The sequence below is a fragment of the Parambassis ranga genome, chromosome 3 (genome assembly GCF_900634625.1).
Source record: "Parambassis ranga chromosome 3, fParRan2.1, whole genome shotgun sequence".
In the NCBI taxonomy this organism is placed as follows: domain Eukaryota; kingdom Metazoa; phylum Chordata; class Actinopteri; family Ambassidae; genus Parambassis; species Parambassis ranga.
In genome coordinates this window covers 18,964,912-18,984,393 of record NC_041024.1, presented here as the reverse complement: position 1 = coordinate 18,984,393, position 19,482 = coordinate 18,964,912, and the positions used below count along the sequence as shown (strand labels likewise).

The following is a 19,482-nucleotide window of genomic DNA, read 5'->3' as shown; positions in this document are numbered from 1 at the left end:
TTTTATTTATTTTTTAAATTCTATGCATTTCTTTTTGTTTTGTTTTTCTCAGTGTCAATAGTGCCATAAAGTGCCAATACAACAAAATGTAACAAATGAAGTAGATTATTTTCATCCATTGCTCATCTTGTCGCAGTATAAAACAGCACTATTTGATACATATAATGAAGGTTTTTAGAGCCTCCACGAAAGCGGGCAAATAAATTCAGTATCTTTTTCAAGGCATATAAAGAGGACGGTCGCTTTTTTGCAGACTTTTTGTACTTAAATGTTACGTTGCCGTTACCTTTGATCGCCACCAGAGGGAGACATAGTCGAAGAAACTAAAGGCTTATTTTCAGATTGGATCCAACAGAGTCTTTGATGCATTAATCAATCAAAGGCCAAATTACAACAGAATACGGTTATACAGATGCCAGTGTCCAGTACTGGCTTAAACAAAAATAAGTTTTGCTCCCCACTTCCTCGCAGCCACACTAGGGTCCTAACACAGCTCAATGTGCACGTTATAGTTTACCGTGTACAAAGGTCAACACAATAATTTCACCACATCCATATGGCCACATGGTAAACAGTTACGCAGGAAATCAACCTGTGGACAACAGTGAAAAAAAGAATAATCTGTTGCTGCCTTCACGTCCTGTAGGAAAATATTACCGTTCAACAAAGTGGTAAATTGGGAAATCTGCTCAATGATTGGCCTCTGAGGTGTGACGTTCCTGTAGTTGTCGGGAGCCTGTTTGGGGAACATTACAGTGGTGTATTTGGTTCATCCATTAACTTCTGAGCAGCATACGCGTCTGCCTGTTGTGTGACTTGATGAACTACAGTCTCCGCTGTGTTATTATTCCGGACCATGTGGCCGCAGTCACGACCCGCAGCAGCCTATCGGAATTTCAGCTCCTGTCGTTAACTCAGTGAAGGCAGCATCTCAGTCCCTGCTCCGTTGGCTGACAGAATCCCCATTCAACAGCACGGCAGCCTTCAGAGCGGCATGGCAACGGCGAGGAGACGGGGGGAGAAGGTGTGGTGAGGGGGTGACAGTTTAACCGGACCACACAGAGCAGCAGCAGCTCTGTATCCCCCCTCACTGACTGAAGAAACGCGGCACCTCGGCCAGTCTGCGCTCACACTCTGATAAAACGATGCCCCACCGCCGCCTTTCCGCACCGTCGCTGCCGCTGACCAGGTGTCGGAGCCAGGAACAGGGACGGCGTTAACGTGACAGAAGACAAACTTGTATGTAGCCTATGTGCTGTGTGCACCGCTCTCTGGTCCCGTTCGCAGACGATTGAGAAGATGCTGAGCCGACTGATGAGCAGCAGCATCAGGAGTCTGGACAGGGAATGCAACTGCACTGTGAGACTGCTGGACGACTCGGAGTACACCTGCACGATTCAGGTCAGTGGGGACCAACATTTGCTGTTTCTCAAATCACCTTGCTGTGGAGGACGTGCGATTGACACGTAACGTTTGTGGTGATCAGGTAAATCGACGTTTCCCGGCTCACCTCTCTCTCCTCCTTCTGTCTGCTGCATGCAGGATGTGTTCAGATATTTTATCTCTGGCCCATTCAGCTCGTCCGGCCGTGTGTTTATGGTCGGACGTCTGTCACCGCGGGGCTGCAGATGTCACTTTGGTCACAGATTACCTGTGTGGACATGACATATTGACTGTGTGCAGTGTGTGCGTTGCGTAGCAAATTTCAAGGATTGTCTGACAGCAGCATGAGCCAACAGAGAGAATAATATTGAAACACACATCTCTGTGTAAGCTGATGTCATTTCTGCAGATTTATGCATGCATCGATTTGAATGCATTATGCAGCTAATCTGGATAATCTGATTTTGAATGATTTCAGTGGAGGGATCAGACAGGATCTCTGGCCCAGGCAGGGTTTGGTGTACAATCATGGAAGGTTGACTACTGTTTGGATGCACGTTAGACTGTGTTAACAAAGCAGGCGGTACACCTGCCATCTCAGTTGTTTGCCCTTCAGGCTGACCCCAGAGACACTTTGGATTGGTGTTGTTTTTTCTTCAGTTTCTGTTTTACCCTGAAAATAAGTGATACCTGATAATATCCACATGTCTTCAGTATTCTGCAGTAATGGCTGTGCATCGGCCTTTAAAAGGAAACACTGACAAACAGATCGTTGACGCTCAATAATACCTGTGTGCCTCAAAAAGTCAAGTGCAGGGAGCATGAAGCCTTTTTTAAAGTGTCAAAAGCTGCTAGCAGAGTTGCTGTTTGCAGCTGTGCCACTCTAAATGATATGAGACGAGTATGAGACAAATTATTTGATCTTTTTATGATTGAATGCACTGTATCAAACATTCTGGCCAAAACACAATACAGTGCACTATAATGCAGGTGCACATGCTTCATCATTCATCCATTATAGAGTCCACCTCGGGCTACTTACTGTAAAAGCTGCAGCAGAAAAGCCCAGATTCAAATTTATGGTCACTTTTATAGTTGTTTTGTTGTTTATCATTGGACACAGGTAAACATTCATTAGGGTACAGGTCTGCTTTTATCGTGCTGTGAAGGTGATTCTGTTTTTTTCTGCTGCAGATCAGTGTCCTTGTTCATCTGACAGCTCAATTCAGAGGCTTCCATGTGTTGTTAAACCTGATTAATGCTGCACACACTGGATTAGTCATTCAGCTAGTCTTTCAGACAGCCAGTCCCTGTCTCAGTCAGTCCCTTGCAGACTTGTTTAAAGCATTTCTTGTAGTTTGAATTGTGTCAAAAATCAATTCCTCTATTGACATGAATAAAGGCCAGACGTGACAAAAGTCAATAAGCACACAGCTTGTTTAAGTGAGAGAGCGCAGGAGTTAGAGTAAGTGATTAATGTGCGTTACCTGCTTTGTAGCACATAAAAGTGTGTGTGTGTATGTGTAGATGAGTCTGTTGCGTGCATCTTCTAACGTGGTCGTTTGAGCTGTGTTTGATGCTCATTATTTGATGGGTTTTCCACCGCTGCTGAATTAGAGATGACAGCACACAAAGACCATCAACACCTGCTCTTTTCTGGGATGTGACAGCAAAGGCAAAGCAAGCATTTCAACGGCTAACAACTTAAAGTGGCAGCGCCCAGGGGACAGATAAAATGGTGATTTTATGTCTTTTCCTGCTTGTCTTCACGTTGCCTGTGAATAAATAAGTATTGCCAACAAGTGAGAAATGGCGTAACAGTTTTTTTTAAGGTTATATACATGTAGTCATGTTTTCATGGCTTTTAGTGCGTGCAGTCAGATGATGCTGACGTGTAGCTCATCCTCACATCTTCCTGCCACATTCATCTTAAAGGAAATAGAAGTGCTTTGTACTTCATTTGACTTCTGGCCAGCTTGTCAATTTTTCTGTTTTAATGTTACGGTTTTACAGAAAAAAAACCCTGTAAGTGTTTGACTTCTGTCTGATCTGAAAAGACATGGTGTGTCTGGTGTTTACCAAAGAGCTGCCTGTGCTTGTTCCCCCTTGACTTCTAAAGCAGCTTCTTCACCCAAGCATGGTTCAAAGTGTTTGGCTGTCAAGATATGCTGATGCCACCCTTTTAGCAACTGAAAGCACACAGCAGGGACAGAATGCCTAATTTCTTGTGGAGCTTCTATTGAGAGGGATTAGCTCTCTATTGGCATATTTCATTATTTCCAGCATGGGAAATAATGAAATATGCCATTATTTCACACTGTGGGGCCCTTGATGAAGCACAACTGGTCTAAACGGAGACATAAAATAGGATCATCGGCTTAATCAATCGTCTATTGTTTACAACAACACCTCCATTTATTGTTTTCTAGCATCAGAATGTGTGAACATGGCATTTAGGGAGCTATATTAATTGTGTGTTACACAAAGCTTCTGTAAAGCTAACTAAACACTGATGGTCACATCATTTTTCTTCAGGCTGAAGGACATTACAGTGACCTCAGCACAGGATGATGACAACCTTGTGGGCTCATTGAAAATGAGGGCGGGTGGTTGCTGTCCTTTCCTGGACACCTTAGAGATGTGGACCAGAATAGAGGGCCCTCACGGGGCTCAGCATGGGTCACACTCTCCATTTAGTGCAATTAGCTTACACCTCAACCTGCCGCTGTTACAGTGGAATCACATCACTGGAGAGTGATGGCAGATGTGACCTTCACAAAGAGGAGAAATACCTCAGTGTAAAAGCAGCATGATGAGGAAGAAAGACAACCAGGGCAAGTCCAGTGTTCCTGTTTGTCTTCACCTGTCTGTTTTTCCAGGCCTAATCATATTTTAACAGCTCGTTTATCTCATCCATTGCTCATTCACCCACAGATGACATTGTTGCTGATAATATCATAACCTTTGAGGTATCTGCAGTGCTCATGTTCATTGATCGTTCTTGTTCTTTCAACATGATTCTGCCCTTCAGGACACTCACAGGCATCTCATCCACAGGTCATCCTCAGAACGATAAGCCTCAGTCTGAAACTGATGCACACATCTGTCTCTTCAGGCGGCAAATTGAGCAAGGGGTTAATTGGTATGGAAATAAGCTAGACAGACAGCTATCATGTGAAGGTGCTGTGTTGATGTTTAACTGCAGAGAAAATGTGGAAGAGGCTCCTTTGGTGGGACAGACAGGATCAGAATGCTGGTGAGCGTCAGTGCATCGTAACTGTATAGGGTACAGAAAGTGCTGACGTGTTTGTGACAGAGTGATAAATTTAAAGAGAGGAGAATATAGATTAAATATCTTGCCATCCCCGGTGTATTTCATTATTTGGGTAGCTTGCGTTTAGCCGTGGCACATTGAGCAGTCATGAACTATTTAATATCTATGCAGATCACACTTTACAGTCAAATTAATCACAGTAATTAAACATGCACAAAAACAGATTGTTTAGCTCTGTGTTTTGTTTGGCTGTTATACCCAGGCTGCCTTTGAATTGTGTTGTCATAGAGTCTAGTCAAACAACCCTGTTAATCAGCACTGGCTCAGCAGCAATAGTAAACACCACTATGTCACTTGCATCTGAGTTACATTTAATGACATTACTATAGGAACATACAGTCTGACACTGAAAGCTCACACATGCTGTGTGCATCTAATCAAATATCCCTCAGAGGGCAGCTCGTGTGTTTAGCTGTAAATATTGTGGCTCTTTGCTCCAGATTGATATTCCTATCATGAAGCAAATGATGTATATCAGCAGAACGAATGGTGGAATAGCACTGATGCAGAGAGCTGTACCTCATCACTGTGAGTAAGTGGTTCAGTCACCTGGCAGCAGCTCAGATCCTCTATAGCTCACTAATGAAATTAAGACTGTTCTTTTGGAGCCAAATGCAAAACTTGGAAGGACCTCGCCTCATTTGTGTTGTGAATGCATTATTGAAATAGGTTGCTCTTGTCTCTAAAGTGGTCTCTCTGCACTCATATTGTTTTCCTTGTGGTGCACTCTGCTAAAATTGGAACAGAGGTTGTAGCATATTTTGTTTTCATACATGCAAGAGTCTGTTCTGTTCTGGTTTGTCGTAGCTATAAATCAGATGTCAAATTACTGCTGTTTACTGGTGTTGACAAGAATATAAATCATCCTCAAACCCTTCAAAATCATTGATTCCTTCTTGATACATTGCAGTTTAATCTAGGTACTTGTCAAAGGGGATTCAGGTGAACAAATGGTTTGGATTAGAACTCTTTTCTGTGCTTTGTGACAGAGGCTCTGTTATGCATCCAGTTGTCCCATTTTTGTGAGTGCAGCATCTCAGGTTGGAGGTTCTTTAAATTTTAAAAACACTTCTTTACCTGGCTTCTCTGATTACATCACAGGTCAAAGGTCATGACCCTAAAAATAATACAGGTTGTATTCATACGCTGAGGAAATTTAATTCAAATTTGTGTAAAAGTACAACATGATGACATTTTATCAGAAAAGTTCAGTTCCATGTGTAACATTTGGTTATTAGGGCAGAACTCAAAAAGTCCATCCTGAAGGGGGAGGCAGGGATGTGATTTTACAGTAATCCAGCTTCTTACTCAGACAAGCAGCAGCATGGCTGCTAATTAGAAACAAACAAAAATATAATAATAAAAAAACACGTCTGAATAGCTGATCGTCCTTTATTTTAAGCAATAAAAAGCTCATTGTTATGGCTGTTTTTAAAACAACACTTACAAAAAAGAAATAAAAGATGCAAAAAACAGTGGGTGTGACCACAGTGACACCCACATCCTGTGATGTCAAATGGATGCCCTGTGTATTTATTCAGACATTTGCATGTATCAGTGAAAGAAACAGTATCGAGCGAAGTCCTAAAATATCTGGGAATTTGTTCAGTCAATAGAAAACTTATGCCTTAGGTTGCCCTCTCTGAATCAACACATCATTGTTCTTACTGTTGTCAGAGTATCTTTGATCAGCTCTGCTGGATCCACTCAGCAGCAGATAACAGAACTCTGCTTGGACTTGGATGCTCCTTGGTTTAAGGAGCTACATGGGTAATTTTTAAAATATGCTCCGTCTTAAATTTTAACAATGAGAAACTGCTTTGCTCTCACATCACAGCTCATGGCGCTACACATAGCACCTTCGGTAGTGCTAAAAAAAGAGCACGTTCAGGCAGCCTTCCCTTTGAAGGTTCAGCACAGCACTCAACAGACAGTCAACAGACTAATACACATTTCATGTGTGACATCCACGCAGTCTGTGGCTCCGAGCGTGCAGAGGGTTTGGCCCATGATAATCAGACTGGGAATGCTGGTCCCCTAAGTAGACTTATTTCTAACTGGTAGGGGATTAATATAGAAGAAAAGTAGGATGTGCTTTAGATGGAGCTTTTGCTTATCTGCCTCGCTGCCAACTGTGCGCCTGCCCTGCTACAATCTGCTACAGACATGTCTTTCTGATGTGAAAGCCCCCTGCTGAATAACATGCTAATCTATAATGTATAGAAATGGTGGGATCAGCTCCCTGGGCTTCGGTGTGCCTTCAGATTGCAACATATAGTTGTTGGCTATGGTAATATTATTATATATGATGCCAGTGAAGACGGGGCACCTGCCCTCTCCCTACTGACTGATGGTGTTGGTCATAATATAGAATAGAAGAATAGAATAGAATAGAATAGAATAGAATATACTTTATTAATCCCTTTGGGAGGTCCCTCAGGGAAATCTGGATATATACATTACAGTGTTATATTACTGTGGTATTATATACACTGTTATGGGATTTTTTGCCATGTTGGATTCCTCACAGCCCTTATGCATCCAGGCTAACAGTTATGTAATAGGTTCATAGGAACCAGGACAGAGTGAGCCACTGCATGGCAAAGAGCAATTAGAGGATTATAGTCAGCTGATACCAATTCCAATTAATGTCAAATTAGAGCACCACATAATGTGTCATTTTCAATATACTCAGAAGATACTGATGGACGATTGTACTGCTAATTATGCACATTTTTCAAAGCAGTCTGAATTTACCGACAAACTGATTTGTAACTGCACATTTTTATTCATACTCGGAACTTCCTGTAAGAATTTAAAAAAAATAGTTCTGCGCTTGCTTTCAAGTGAGCTCAGTGCTTCAGTGCTCACCAGTTCCCCTCTAACTTTATGTCTAACTTCAATTTCAAAGGAGGCTGAAGTTCTGTCCTTGAGGTTGAGGTAGCAGCAGTTTTAATGCCGGTCTCTGACACGGTAAGATGCTCGATGAGGTGATATATACAGAGACAGAAGAATTTGGCTCATGTCTTTTTGTTTGCTCTATACAGATCATCCAAATGAGCCATAGTTTGGTTAGTCTTTCTCTCTTTTTATCTGTCTTTCTCAACCTGTTTGATGTATCTTTCATCCCTCTTCTCTTTGTCTCCTGGCTGGCCCCGAAATTCCACAAAATCCCCTCTTTGTTCCTTTCACTTTCATTTCTCCTCGTCTTCTCTGTCTGTCCTCTCTCAGCCAGTAACACCAGCTGAGCAGATTAATGAGCTCACCCTGGGTGAACCTGACACCGGTAGACGACACAGCAAAGACATACTATATGTGACACAGCAATAAGGATGCTAGAGGCACTTCACTGCAGGCTAGACATTATAGTCAGTGTTAAGCATTTAAAAGTTTGTCATGGCTCTGCAGGTGGTGCTCAGGGGTTTTTATCCATGCACGCTAGCAGCATGGCGCCTTGCTTTATGAAGACCAACCTTATTTTTCTGGCACACAAAAGTTTCAAAGTAAGACAATAAAAATAATCCAACCAATACTGCACACTGTGAATGTTCTCTGTGTGGAGGACATAAGTCTCTCAGGGAGTGGAAGTGTCTTTGCTGATGCCTTTGAAGCTTTGGTAGGAATAAAAATGTGGGTATAGCTCTGCACTGTAGGGAGGTGTTCAGGAGGAGCCTGTCTGCTGCCTGCCGACACACCAGGGCGCTCATTTCTAAACATACTCATAAGGAAATGATTGCGGAAGAATAGGTCAAAAGCACATTGAGTCAACCTGAGCTTCATCACTTTAATTAAAATGGTAACGATCGGCACTGCAGATTTTCTGCACTGCATAGGGTGTGAATAGAACTCCCCTTTATGGCTCGTTTTAATTTTTGGACTGAATCATAATTAAGTAATTTTCCTGTCATATTTGGGAGGCATCAAGAAGATTACGGTTTAATGTGGGGAACTGAGCAGCAGCCAGACTGTACCCAGCAAACCTAAATCACCCCATTGCTTGTATGGGGGCAGCTTCAGCTCAGGGATTATGTAGTATGACTACCATGGGACTGAGAAGGCCCAGAAGGAAAATGTGAGGAAATGGATGTTTCTTTAGTTCTTTGTAATTGTCTGTGTGTCTCACGTCTTTTCACACATCTCTCAATTAGTGCTTTCTGTCACTACTCCATCTGCAGAATTTGGCCCTGCTGCAGGAAGGTGTTAGAGGTACAGTACACCATCTTATTCAGCGCCAGTGGAGCTCTGAAGATTAGCAGAATGGATGTGTATTAGCCAGCCTCTCAACACTGGTTGATATCCTACTGGCAGAGAAATCCTTCTCACCCAAGCGCAGGCTTTACAGCGGGAAATCTTTAAGGCTTTACAGAAATAAGAGAGAGCGATCTCTTGTTCTCACTGGAGTCTTCTCTGGCACTCCTCTTCCTTTTTTTTTCCTCACTCCTTTTATGTCAGACTTGAAAGGAGAGACACAGCGTGTTTGGGAGAGGCAGGGGCTTGCTGTGAAGTTGAGGATGTCACTGGAAAGGATGAGTGGAGGCACAGCGGTGATTCTGTGCAGGCTGATGTCGGCGTCACTGAACTTAGAAATCATTCTGTTGTGATTTTTGCTCCCACATTGGTCACGTTTTATTCATGAGCTGTTTCTTTTAGTTTCAACAGTTGGTAATTTAATCACCATACTAATGATGTTTTCAATCAGGTGCTTTTAATTGTCACTGTGTGTGTGTCTCCTGTGTATTTGTGTGTTTCCTGTGTATTTGTGTGTGTGTTGTTGCAGAAGAAAGAGTTCACATACTTACCTGATTTTCAAATGCTAATGTGAATGCCTGCATTAAAAAGAGATGGCTCCAAAGTTTTTGTCGGTTTTGTGTGGCTTCTGCAGTGTGAGTTTGGTGCCCTATAAACAAAAGACAAAAAGCTTTAATTACACTGTGATGCTGACGTCCTGTTGGTCTGCCTGCTGGCTCTGCACATTAGAGAAAACAGTATCCTCTGTGTGTGTGTATGTGCATGTGCAAAGGCTCCAGGAAGAGGGATTACATTGGAAAAGAGGAAGTGGAGATTTTATACCATAAAGATAACTGTAATGACTCCAACTCTACACTCGGCTGACACTGTGTCTGCTAATTGTTCTGCGGCAGAGAGACAAAATGGAAATGCAAAATTATAGAGATCAAATCAGCAGAGACCTTCCAATGTCCTGCAGATTTCAAATCTGTCAGTCCGGTCTGTGAGTCACATGCCTCAGAATGTGCAGTGGTCTCACTGTTTTATGGACACTGTATATGCAGCTCATAATGTTGGCTAATTTAGAGCCCCTCCTTCTGTGTGGTCAGTCCATGTGCTGCGGTCTGTGGTATGTGTGTATGTGTTGTAGCTGTCTTGTTTGTTGTCTCTTGAGACTGTGTGCGGTACTGTCTGTGCTGCCATGTGGGATGAAGGTGTGCTCCTCTGGCTGGATCTTCAGGCCAGGCCTAGAGTAGAAGTAGAAGTCAGAATCATAGACTGTAAATGAAGGTGGACGAACCTTCTGTGGCATCAGCTATAGGTTTTATATAGAGCAGCAGTCTAAGCAGAGACACCCAGACTTCCCTCTCACCGGACACTTTTTCCAGCTGTTCCAGGGGAAACCCAAGGCATTCCAAGGCCAGCCTCATAGGTCTCCTCATAGTGGGACATGCCCAGAACACCTCCACAGGGAGGCGCCCAGGAGGCAGAGCAGAGGCTCTACTCCAAGCTCCTCTCGAGGTGTTGAGCTCCTCACCCGTCTCTAAGAAAGTGCCCAGCCTCCCTTCGAAAGCAACTTATTTCGGCTGCTTGTATTTGTAATCTCAGTCTTTTGGTCACTACTACCCAGAGCTCGGGCGGAGGCCTCAGCGACCTGATCACTGGACACAGACACCGAAAGGTTTTTATTTGGACATATAAAGATATATGTATTGTATATTGACTCACTGGTTGCATTTCTCAGCACTAGATTGTCAGGTAAGAGTTAAGACTACTCATAACCAGGAGGACGAGGCACGTCAATCCAGTATAAAGCTCTGAAATGTTTCTGTTCAGCATTTCAGCATTTTACTGCAGCTGAATAAAGAAACACAGAAGACAGCATAATTGTTACATGACTGGTGATATACACCCTCAACACTTCACACTCAGCTACCGTACATACTAATCAGCACTTGTTTTTCAGATCTCTCTCTCACTCACTTGATTACTGGATTAATGGATAGAAAGAAAATAACACAGATCAAATGTCCGTCTTTTTTATTGTCTCAAAATTAAACAGCTGCATCTCATTCTGTCTTTCAAAATCTTTAAAAAAAATCATGTGACACAGATTTCCACTTGCTCCAGAGTGACTGTTTTATAGCAACAGGAGTAAACCAAACCTCTTCAATCTTTCAGACGGCTGTTTCACATGGGATTAAGATCACAGACAACTGCCACAATTATTACAAATTGCTAGAGGCCCCCAGGTAATACTAGTCGCATGTGAAAAGGGTTTAAGAGTTCAGCTTGGAGAAGGGCGAAACAGCAGTTACGTGAATTGTATGGAGGCTTATTAATTTTTAACAAGGCTTTGGAAGAAAGACACTGTTGACATTCATCCGTTTAAATGGAGCAACTCTGATTTTTCTGTACTGTACAAAACATTTCTGACATCCATGCCTTTTGTTGGCTTGATGCAGTGATGCTGATGCTTTTACACATTTAAAATATTTTCCTCTTTATATATGCTGTGAATATTAAAAATGCACTCAGTTCATTAGAGCACAGCCATATTTGATAATCTAGGTTCAGGCAGTGAAAATAGCATAGATTAGCACAGCATAAAGACTGGAACCAAGGGATGCATTGTTCCATTCTCTGTTTTTAATCATGAAGACACAGTAAATAGTTCTCATTACTAATATTGTACATGCCAACTAATTCCTCTCCCTTCTCTTCCTCCAGACCAGTCTGGATCCCCCTCTTCATATGTGACTGCACCTCTCTTTTTAGCTCAGCTCCTCAGTCCACAAATCTGCTGCGGTCTATTTTTAAACTCTTGCTATAGTGGAGCAACTGTGTGTGCGTGGAATATTAAGCACTCCTTTCTAACTCACTCTGGCTCATCCCCTCTCTAACTGTGGGTAACTGTAGTCATCATCGGCTCACTTCCATATACAACAGTGTGCACTTCTGTCAAGTGCCAGCCAAAGAGCTCTCGTTTTTTTTCTTCCTGTCTCTTGTGTCCCCTCTCACACTCCTCCATATATACACAAACACAAGATTTGTCTGCTGTCTTTCCTCCTGTCTTTATGTTTTTGTTTCCTCTGCTCTGCTCGTCTCTGATATTTGACTGACTTAGTTTCTTCACCATCTTCTGGGATGGTGATCAGTGTGGTGAGTGAGCAGACTGGGTAACAGATTATGTTGTGTAGTGTTTCCCAAACCCAGAAGAAGACAGAAGCATCCCAGGTCTGCCTTCGCTGTAGGAGCGCTTTCTTCTTTCTTTATGGCTCTCAGAGAGGTGGACAGCAAGAGAATGAGTCACAGAGATGGATTGATCTCCCCAAGATATAGCTGCAGGCATTTTGTAAGAGTACCGGTCTGTGTTAAAATTAAGTTGGTATTTTGGATGTTTATAAGCCAAGCATTTCTCTGACAGTGGAAAAGTTATCGACGTGAATCGTGTTTTTTACCGTATTTAACTTTTTAAACATTTTTTTTCAAACTTAAATGTTGAATGAAATCAGAAATCAAATTATTAGATCTCACTTAGATTTGCTTTTTGTGTGTCACTCAGGTGAGACAAACCGAGACACACACATACACACACACACAGCACATGCTTTCCTCCTGCATGTCATCAGCACCACTGCAGGCAGTGAATCCTTCCCAGACATGTTTTTCATCAACCACCGGCAGCTCCAGTGGTGGCGGTATGAAATATGTATTTGGATGTCCACAGAAAATCTCATTGATCAGATTGGCTCTCAGCCATGATGTGATTTCTGTACCATGTCTAAAAATCAGACCTTTCAGAACAGGTGAGAGGGGGGGGGGCATGCACTTAATCTTCCTATGAGGCAGATAGCTCATTTAAAAGTGTTTGGAAGGTTTCCAGCTGACTACACTTTTCACAAGAACCTCTCAAGAACCTGTCATGGAGAAATGATTACATCTTATTACATCTACAAAAGTCTGCCTTCTATCTGCTTTTGAGTTTTACTTTATCCCTAAAGCTCTTTAATAACTCTGTTTCCAGGCAGACTTACCCAGATTAAACTGATTCTCACAATACAACAGATTGACAGCCATACTGAATGTATTACACTGTAATATTACAAATGTGGGAGGATCTCCTAACTTGTGCAAGTTGTATCTTTAAAATCTTGAATACAAATGGCAACAAGACTTGTTTGGGTTCCTTGAATGTGAAGTTTCGAGCTTATCACACTGCTTTTTTAGGACAAGGCTGAATATAATGAGCACATTCTTAATTAACTCGCAACTTTCTGTAAAATGCATGATTCACATCTGAAATACTTACACATGCTACTTATTTTCAATATAAACAGACACCTAATTAAATTCCTGAGCTTGGTTGGTTGCCTCAGACATCAGAGTAAGGACACCACTTCATTTGCATGATCTGGAACAATCCTCAGGCTTTAACTAATGATGAGATGCAGAGGATAGAGCTCCTTTCTTCTTTATTTCTTCATTGTTGTCTTTCCCTCACTGCCACTTTCTCAAATCTTGATGTCTCTCTTTAGTCTCATGGATCACAAATATCATATCATATCATATTAATAATAATAATTAATAATTAGGGCAGAATTCTTCAGCACTTCACAGACAGGTTGTTGTTGTGAGTTCACACTAAAACACAAATAAAGTGGAGGCTTTCTATATTCTTCGAAACTGCTTCTTAACTAAAGTGCAAGCAGTTGTTTCATTGGGAGACTTAGTGAATGACTAGTCCAGCTCCAAAATAATCTACAGCAGTTTCATTGCAAATGTGTGTGTTTTATTATGAATCAGAATGTACATACATTAGTGTGTCAGGATTAGTGTAAAACTGCCATCTACCATTAACTTCATACATCAGCTTGATGATATGTGAGTGAAGTCCGCTCTGATGTCTAGCTGCACTAGTCCCTATGTATCATCTCGTCACAGCAGCGCTGTGTCCCAGCCAGCCAGCCAGCCAGCCAGCCAGCCTGGTGACTTTCCACCGCCCTTGAATTTTTGGAGATGCTAGGGAACAATGGGTCTCCATGGCAACAAGATTATTACATCACTACTCTCCAACTGCTGTCGTCAGGCTGGTGTTTGGCCAAGCTCTGCAGCAGCCCAACAGTGACTCCACACACACACACTCTGCTGCGCATGCCAAAAGCCCTCATTCTGAACTCATGGCCGTACATACTACGGTTTGATAAGACGCACTCACTGTATTTCCATATAGACTTTTTTCTTTGGAATCTATTGTAAAATATAAAAACAGGAACACTAGCAGTAAAAGACAGATAACTAAATTCTTTATCCATTTTAGTTTGTGTTTATTTTTAGGTGCCCCAACTATTGCAGTGCTAAACCTGTTCCGGCTGTACCTCCTTAATTTTGAGACAAAGGGTTATAATCCATTATAGCCATTTTAACTGTGTTTCAGTCAAACAAGTCTATAATTATTTCATCATTACTTGATGAAAATAATAGCAGAAGTAAGTGAAGCAATTTGAAGCAATATAATGAAGACACACATAAACAGGCATACACAGAAGAAAATAATAACAGATACCAGATGACTGTAAATTGGAGGTGTTATTGCTCGGTGCTTCTGAGACTCTGAGCTGTCTCTACCCCAGTTTGTCTATTGCCTTGGGGAAGGTTAGTTCTTAAAATGTTTGGCACTATTTAAATGGGGTTAACTGTCTCTGTTAACCCAGTTTTCAGTGGGCCTGGTCCCTGTGGATTTCTGTGATAGATGGCCATCTGAAAGCAACGTAACTACCGCTGGCTGTGATGTGCGCATGCACAGAGGATGAGGTCGCTAATGGTTCATTAGTGTCAGGCTTGTCACTTACATACTTTAACATGAACGATTCCTCTTTTCTTAACCGCTGTACCTGACAGCCGGACGGGTTTATTCAGGGTCGTGAATGTGGAGAAAGGTCCACCATGTCCCTCAGCTACATCATTCATCACATTGCCATTACTGACACAGACAGGACAGAGTATCCCAGAAGGCCTTGTGTACTTCCTGTTTCAGCTGGGGTCAAAGTCACCTTGCCGCCTGACTGAACTCTCTTCGCTCTAACTTTGGTCCCCCAGCCACTGAACATTTATGTGTGTCAGCTTGCTGCAGACCCTGGGGTCTCACTAAGAGGAGATAGTTCTGGACGGATGAGATAAGTATCAGGTGAGCTGTGACTTGAGCAGAAGAGGTAAGGTTTGAGGTGTGAGAGAAAACTGACTCACTTGGCTGTAGATGAGCACCTCCTTAACCATAGTCTTATATAATTCAGGTACATTTTAGAACAAATCTAAAACATGAATTGTGAAGTCAGCACACATATCTGCTCTGAGTGGAAGGAATTAAAAATGTATAAATTGTCAGAGGTGGAGTGTAACGCAGCAGAATGAGAGGTGAGGTTGATCCAAATCTGCCAAGGCAGAGGAGGGGAAGAGAGAAACAGGGAGAAAAACGGATGAGAGATATATTAGATAGACTGGTGGCAATTATTTATTCACTCATAATCAGGATTATTTCTTGATTTAGTGCCACAGCTTCTTAAACATTCTTTCATGCAAACCACCACGTGTAATTACAAAGCTGCTTTTTCTGTGCTCTGTGTCATTGTAGTAAGAATTGTTGTGCATTTTCCTGATGCCTGCGTTTTTGCCCTTCGAGGCCGCTGCTGTGGTGCAATGAATCATAATCTAACCCTGTGGTATCCAGAAAGGCCAGAGTAGCACTGCCCACCTGCTCCCTCACCATGTTGTCAGCTAATTCATGAGCTACTGTAGCTCCACAGTAATTTGGTTGCTGCTGCCATATCATCGTATTATAAAAAAAAAAAACTTAAAAGATTTAAATCAATGATTGCGAATAGATATGACAGCCGGACACTGTTGTCATACCAGCAGCATTAGGTTCACCCTGAAAAGCTTTTCACACTCCCCCAGTTCTACATGCTGGGTCAGTGAAGGGGTCTTAACTGTGGAATATGGGGCTAATTTCCAATTAATGGAATGTCACCTGTTTGACATCACTTTACAAAGACATGCATCTTTAAAATGATTAATAAGCCAGATGTCAGAATCCACAGTGACTTATCAATTAACATTAACACTAAGTTAATAAATGAATGTATTGTAGTAATTAATATTTACACTGGTGTGCCAATTTCAGCAGGTCAGGTGTGGTCAGAGAACTAAAGGAGGACATGAAGTTAGTTGGTGTGATAGCAGACGATGCTGGGGAAAGAGTTAGGTGGAAACACAAGTTACTGTGGCGGCGGGATCATCCGGCAGTAGACGAAGAAGAAGGGGTGTTCGGAGAACTGCACGATGAGGGTATGTGGAGGCTTATAAAGAGCACCTATGGTTGCAGCAGATCACCCAGTCGGATCTGACGTCTGCTGTGTCCAAATTTGTTTGAAAAGTTTTGTCCTGGTATGATGACTTAACAAAAGTTCACATCTTTCTTCCTCTGCCTTGGGGTGATTAAATGGCTCTTGTCACTCATTAATTAGTCAGCTCTGACTTTGCAGAAATGCCTGACACCAGCTTCTTACTCCTCTACCTGAACACTTGGATGAATCATTAATTTATTCTTATGGGAATGAACCACCTTGAAAGTGCTTATTGTGAATTCCTGCTCTTGTTGTGGTTGACCGTTGTTTAGTAAGTGATTAATCAGCGATATTATTCTCATCCAAGGGCGTCACTTTGAATGGGGATTGGCTAGAAGATGTTTCCCGCTCAGTTTCCTGCTATGCATTTTTAGAGATTTTAGAGATTTTATTAGTTTACAAAAATATTCTTTCACAAACACGAAATCTAAAAATCCAATGAAATACACAAAAATGTATGTAATCGTGTGTCTAGTCTACCTCAGCATTTGCCATGTAAAGACTTCTATTAGGGCAGTTTTGCAAAATTGCAGCCCCCAGCAGTAAATTGCAGTAATTAGCTTTTTAGCTTAGCACAAAGACTGAAAGTGTGAAAACAACAGGCTGCTGTTGTCAAAACATCTACAGGAACCTCGTTGTATCCTGGCTGAAGCATACACAGACTAGAAAGCCTATTGGTTGATTTATGTGACGTTTAAAGTAGGGTTGGGCGATATAGGCAAAAAAATTAATCACGATTAATTGTGGCATTTAGCCGATAACGATTAATTTGACAATTAATTGATGACAATTGCACTTACATGTTTTTGACTCTAAATCGCCACATTGTTCTGAATTGATACTGACAAATCATCAGTCAAGTTAACTATTCATTCTAACAGGTTAAGCTGGTGAGTAGTGATTAGGCACCAACCATGTTTGAAATATGTATTGATAACAGATGCACAATGCACAAACTGTTTCAAAGTAATAATGAAGCAAACGTTTAAAGTAACTTTGTCCTTCAAATGTTCTCATCTTAAGTCACAAAGCAGTGCATATTAACATTAAGATTAAACAGGACAAATAAGTTCAGAAAAGTCACATCAGTGATTATTAAAGTTAAAAAAAATCTGTCTGTGCAAATGAACCTGTGACTGGAATATGTCACACACTAGTGCATGTTTTCACTCGTACTGTAGAGCAGCAGCAGAAAAAACATTACAAACAAACAACCACATTTAAATGTATGTGTGTGCAAATCAACCTGCGTTACGTTCTTCCAGCGCTTAGTTTGGTCGTAAGGAGCACAATGACTAAACGTATCGCGGATTCTCGGCTGAGTGGAATTCTTTCCGATATCTGCTGGAGGAGACTTCGCTGTTGTAATGTTTTCCTATCTTGATCGGGAGGCAGCTTCTCCTTTGATCCGAGCAAACATCCAGTTGCTATGGCAACAACCAACGCTCCATGCTTCACACCTAATGCATGTCGCGTATGCATGCACGGCACTATACACTACAGCTGTAGCCGGCGTTGTGGCCTCGTCGCGCTTTCTTCGGCTTTCTTTGTGCTCCGGCTTATGGTGACAGACGTTGAACCTCTGTTAGGAACATGCTGCTCCGCATCATTTAACTGAATACCACTGTCTTCCGCCATTATTGTTATTGTGGGCTCACATGTGTGCGCTTGAGGGTGATGGTGAGTGTATGTCTCACACAAAAATGCGTCATCATGACGAAACACCACTAATCGCCGTAATCGATAAGTGGCAAATATTAATCGGTGACAGTTATTCTGACGATTAATTGCACACGATACGATTTTGCACAAGCCTAGTTTAAAGGCCGCTGATTTTCCACCAATCAGCATGGTTTGATATCTAAAAACACACGTATGCATGATCATGTGTTTCCTGTGTATTAGGGCAATCTGTATCTCTATCTTTCAGGCTAAGTCATTCAGAATGCATCTGAAAGTCAATTACCAACTCAGAGGATCAATAATTGCTCTACAGAGTCTAATAATGATACCAAGGCCTCAAAACCCAATTTTCTCTCATTTAATCTATGTTTGGTTGAACAGACTGACTCACAGTCTGGTGCGTTGTTTCACTCCAAACAGCACATCATTTGTTCATTTGACATGTTTTCAATTTTGAAGCAGAGGGGCAGTAATGAATGTTTAACCCTGACTGCTGCTAACAAACTCTGCAGCTCTAAATCAGACCTCACACTATTTTTTTTCAATGCACCCCATGTTTACTAGACACACATGCCTGTCAGGTGTACTCAACTGCATATATTAACTGTTACCCTTCTAATGAAACAGTGATGGCCGTGGAGACGTTATTGTTATGGGCATAAACAGTTTGTCAGTCATCCGGTGGTGCATGCAGAGAAATGAGGTCCATTGTGTTAGAGGCTTGGCAACACGTGAGGGCTCAGCAGGCAGCTGCCATTTAAGGCTGCCTTTCTCTCTACCTCGGTGCACAGCAGACACGATTGTCTGAGGTGCTGGAGCTTTTAATTGAAAGACTTGTACTGGAAGTGTCTTTCCTAAATGAAGTGTTGTCTCAATGGGATATTCACTCTCACTCCTCAGCTATGCACTCGCAGCACCACATTCGAATGAAGAGAAGGAAAATCAGTTTAAAGTTTAAATTTAAATATTCAGTAGAGTAGAAAAGTTTATTCCTCATATTGCCAGTGAAAGCCAGTGTGCCCTAAAGATATTCATATACAGTATAAAGTACATTATCATTCATTGCATTGCTCTTACTCAAGTGAAGCATAAGTAATCAATCCATCAAGCGTTCATTTAATGTGGAATATTAATGAGACATTAAATGAGACATACAGGGGGCTGGCACCTATTCTATGGCCTTCAATTCTGCATCTCAGTAATAACAGATACTCAGGGGGATGGTCTGCCTTCTCTCCAGTTGTACTGGACGCTTGCAGAGGTTGCTGCTTGCCCATGTTAGCACTGCATACAATGCCCTACAACAGGAAGCTGGCACTGGCTGCTGAGTTTAGCTGGGCATGTGCCCTCAGAAGAGGCTTAGCTCACACTGGGGCAGCTGGCAGTGCCCGGTGAAATGAGCCAGACTGACTCTGTCTTTAAATGTAAAATCCTCCTGTCTGACCTGCAGCT

General features: G+C 42.0%; 1 protein-coding gene across 2 annotated transcripts in view; it reads left to right on the top strand.

Annotated features, from left to right (window-relative positions):
• Nucleotides 1–1,299: 1,299 nt before the first annotated feature.
• Nucleotides 1,300–19,482, top strand: part of LOC114433209 (FERM domain-containing protein 5-like) — a 47,846-nt gene continuing 29,663 nt past the window's right edge. For both annotated transcript variants that reach the window (XM_028401649.1, XM_028401648.1), the window contains exon 1: nucleotides 1,300–1,401. In XM_028401649.1, the coding sequence (XP_028257450.1) occupies nucleotides 1,300–1,401 (102 nt within the window). The remainder of the gene's footprint in view (nucleotides 1,402–19,482) is intronic.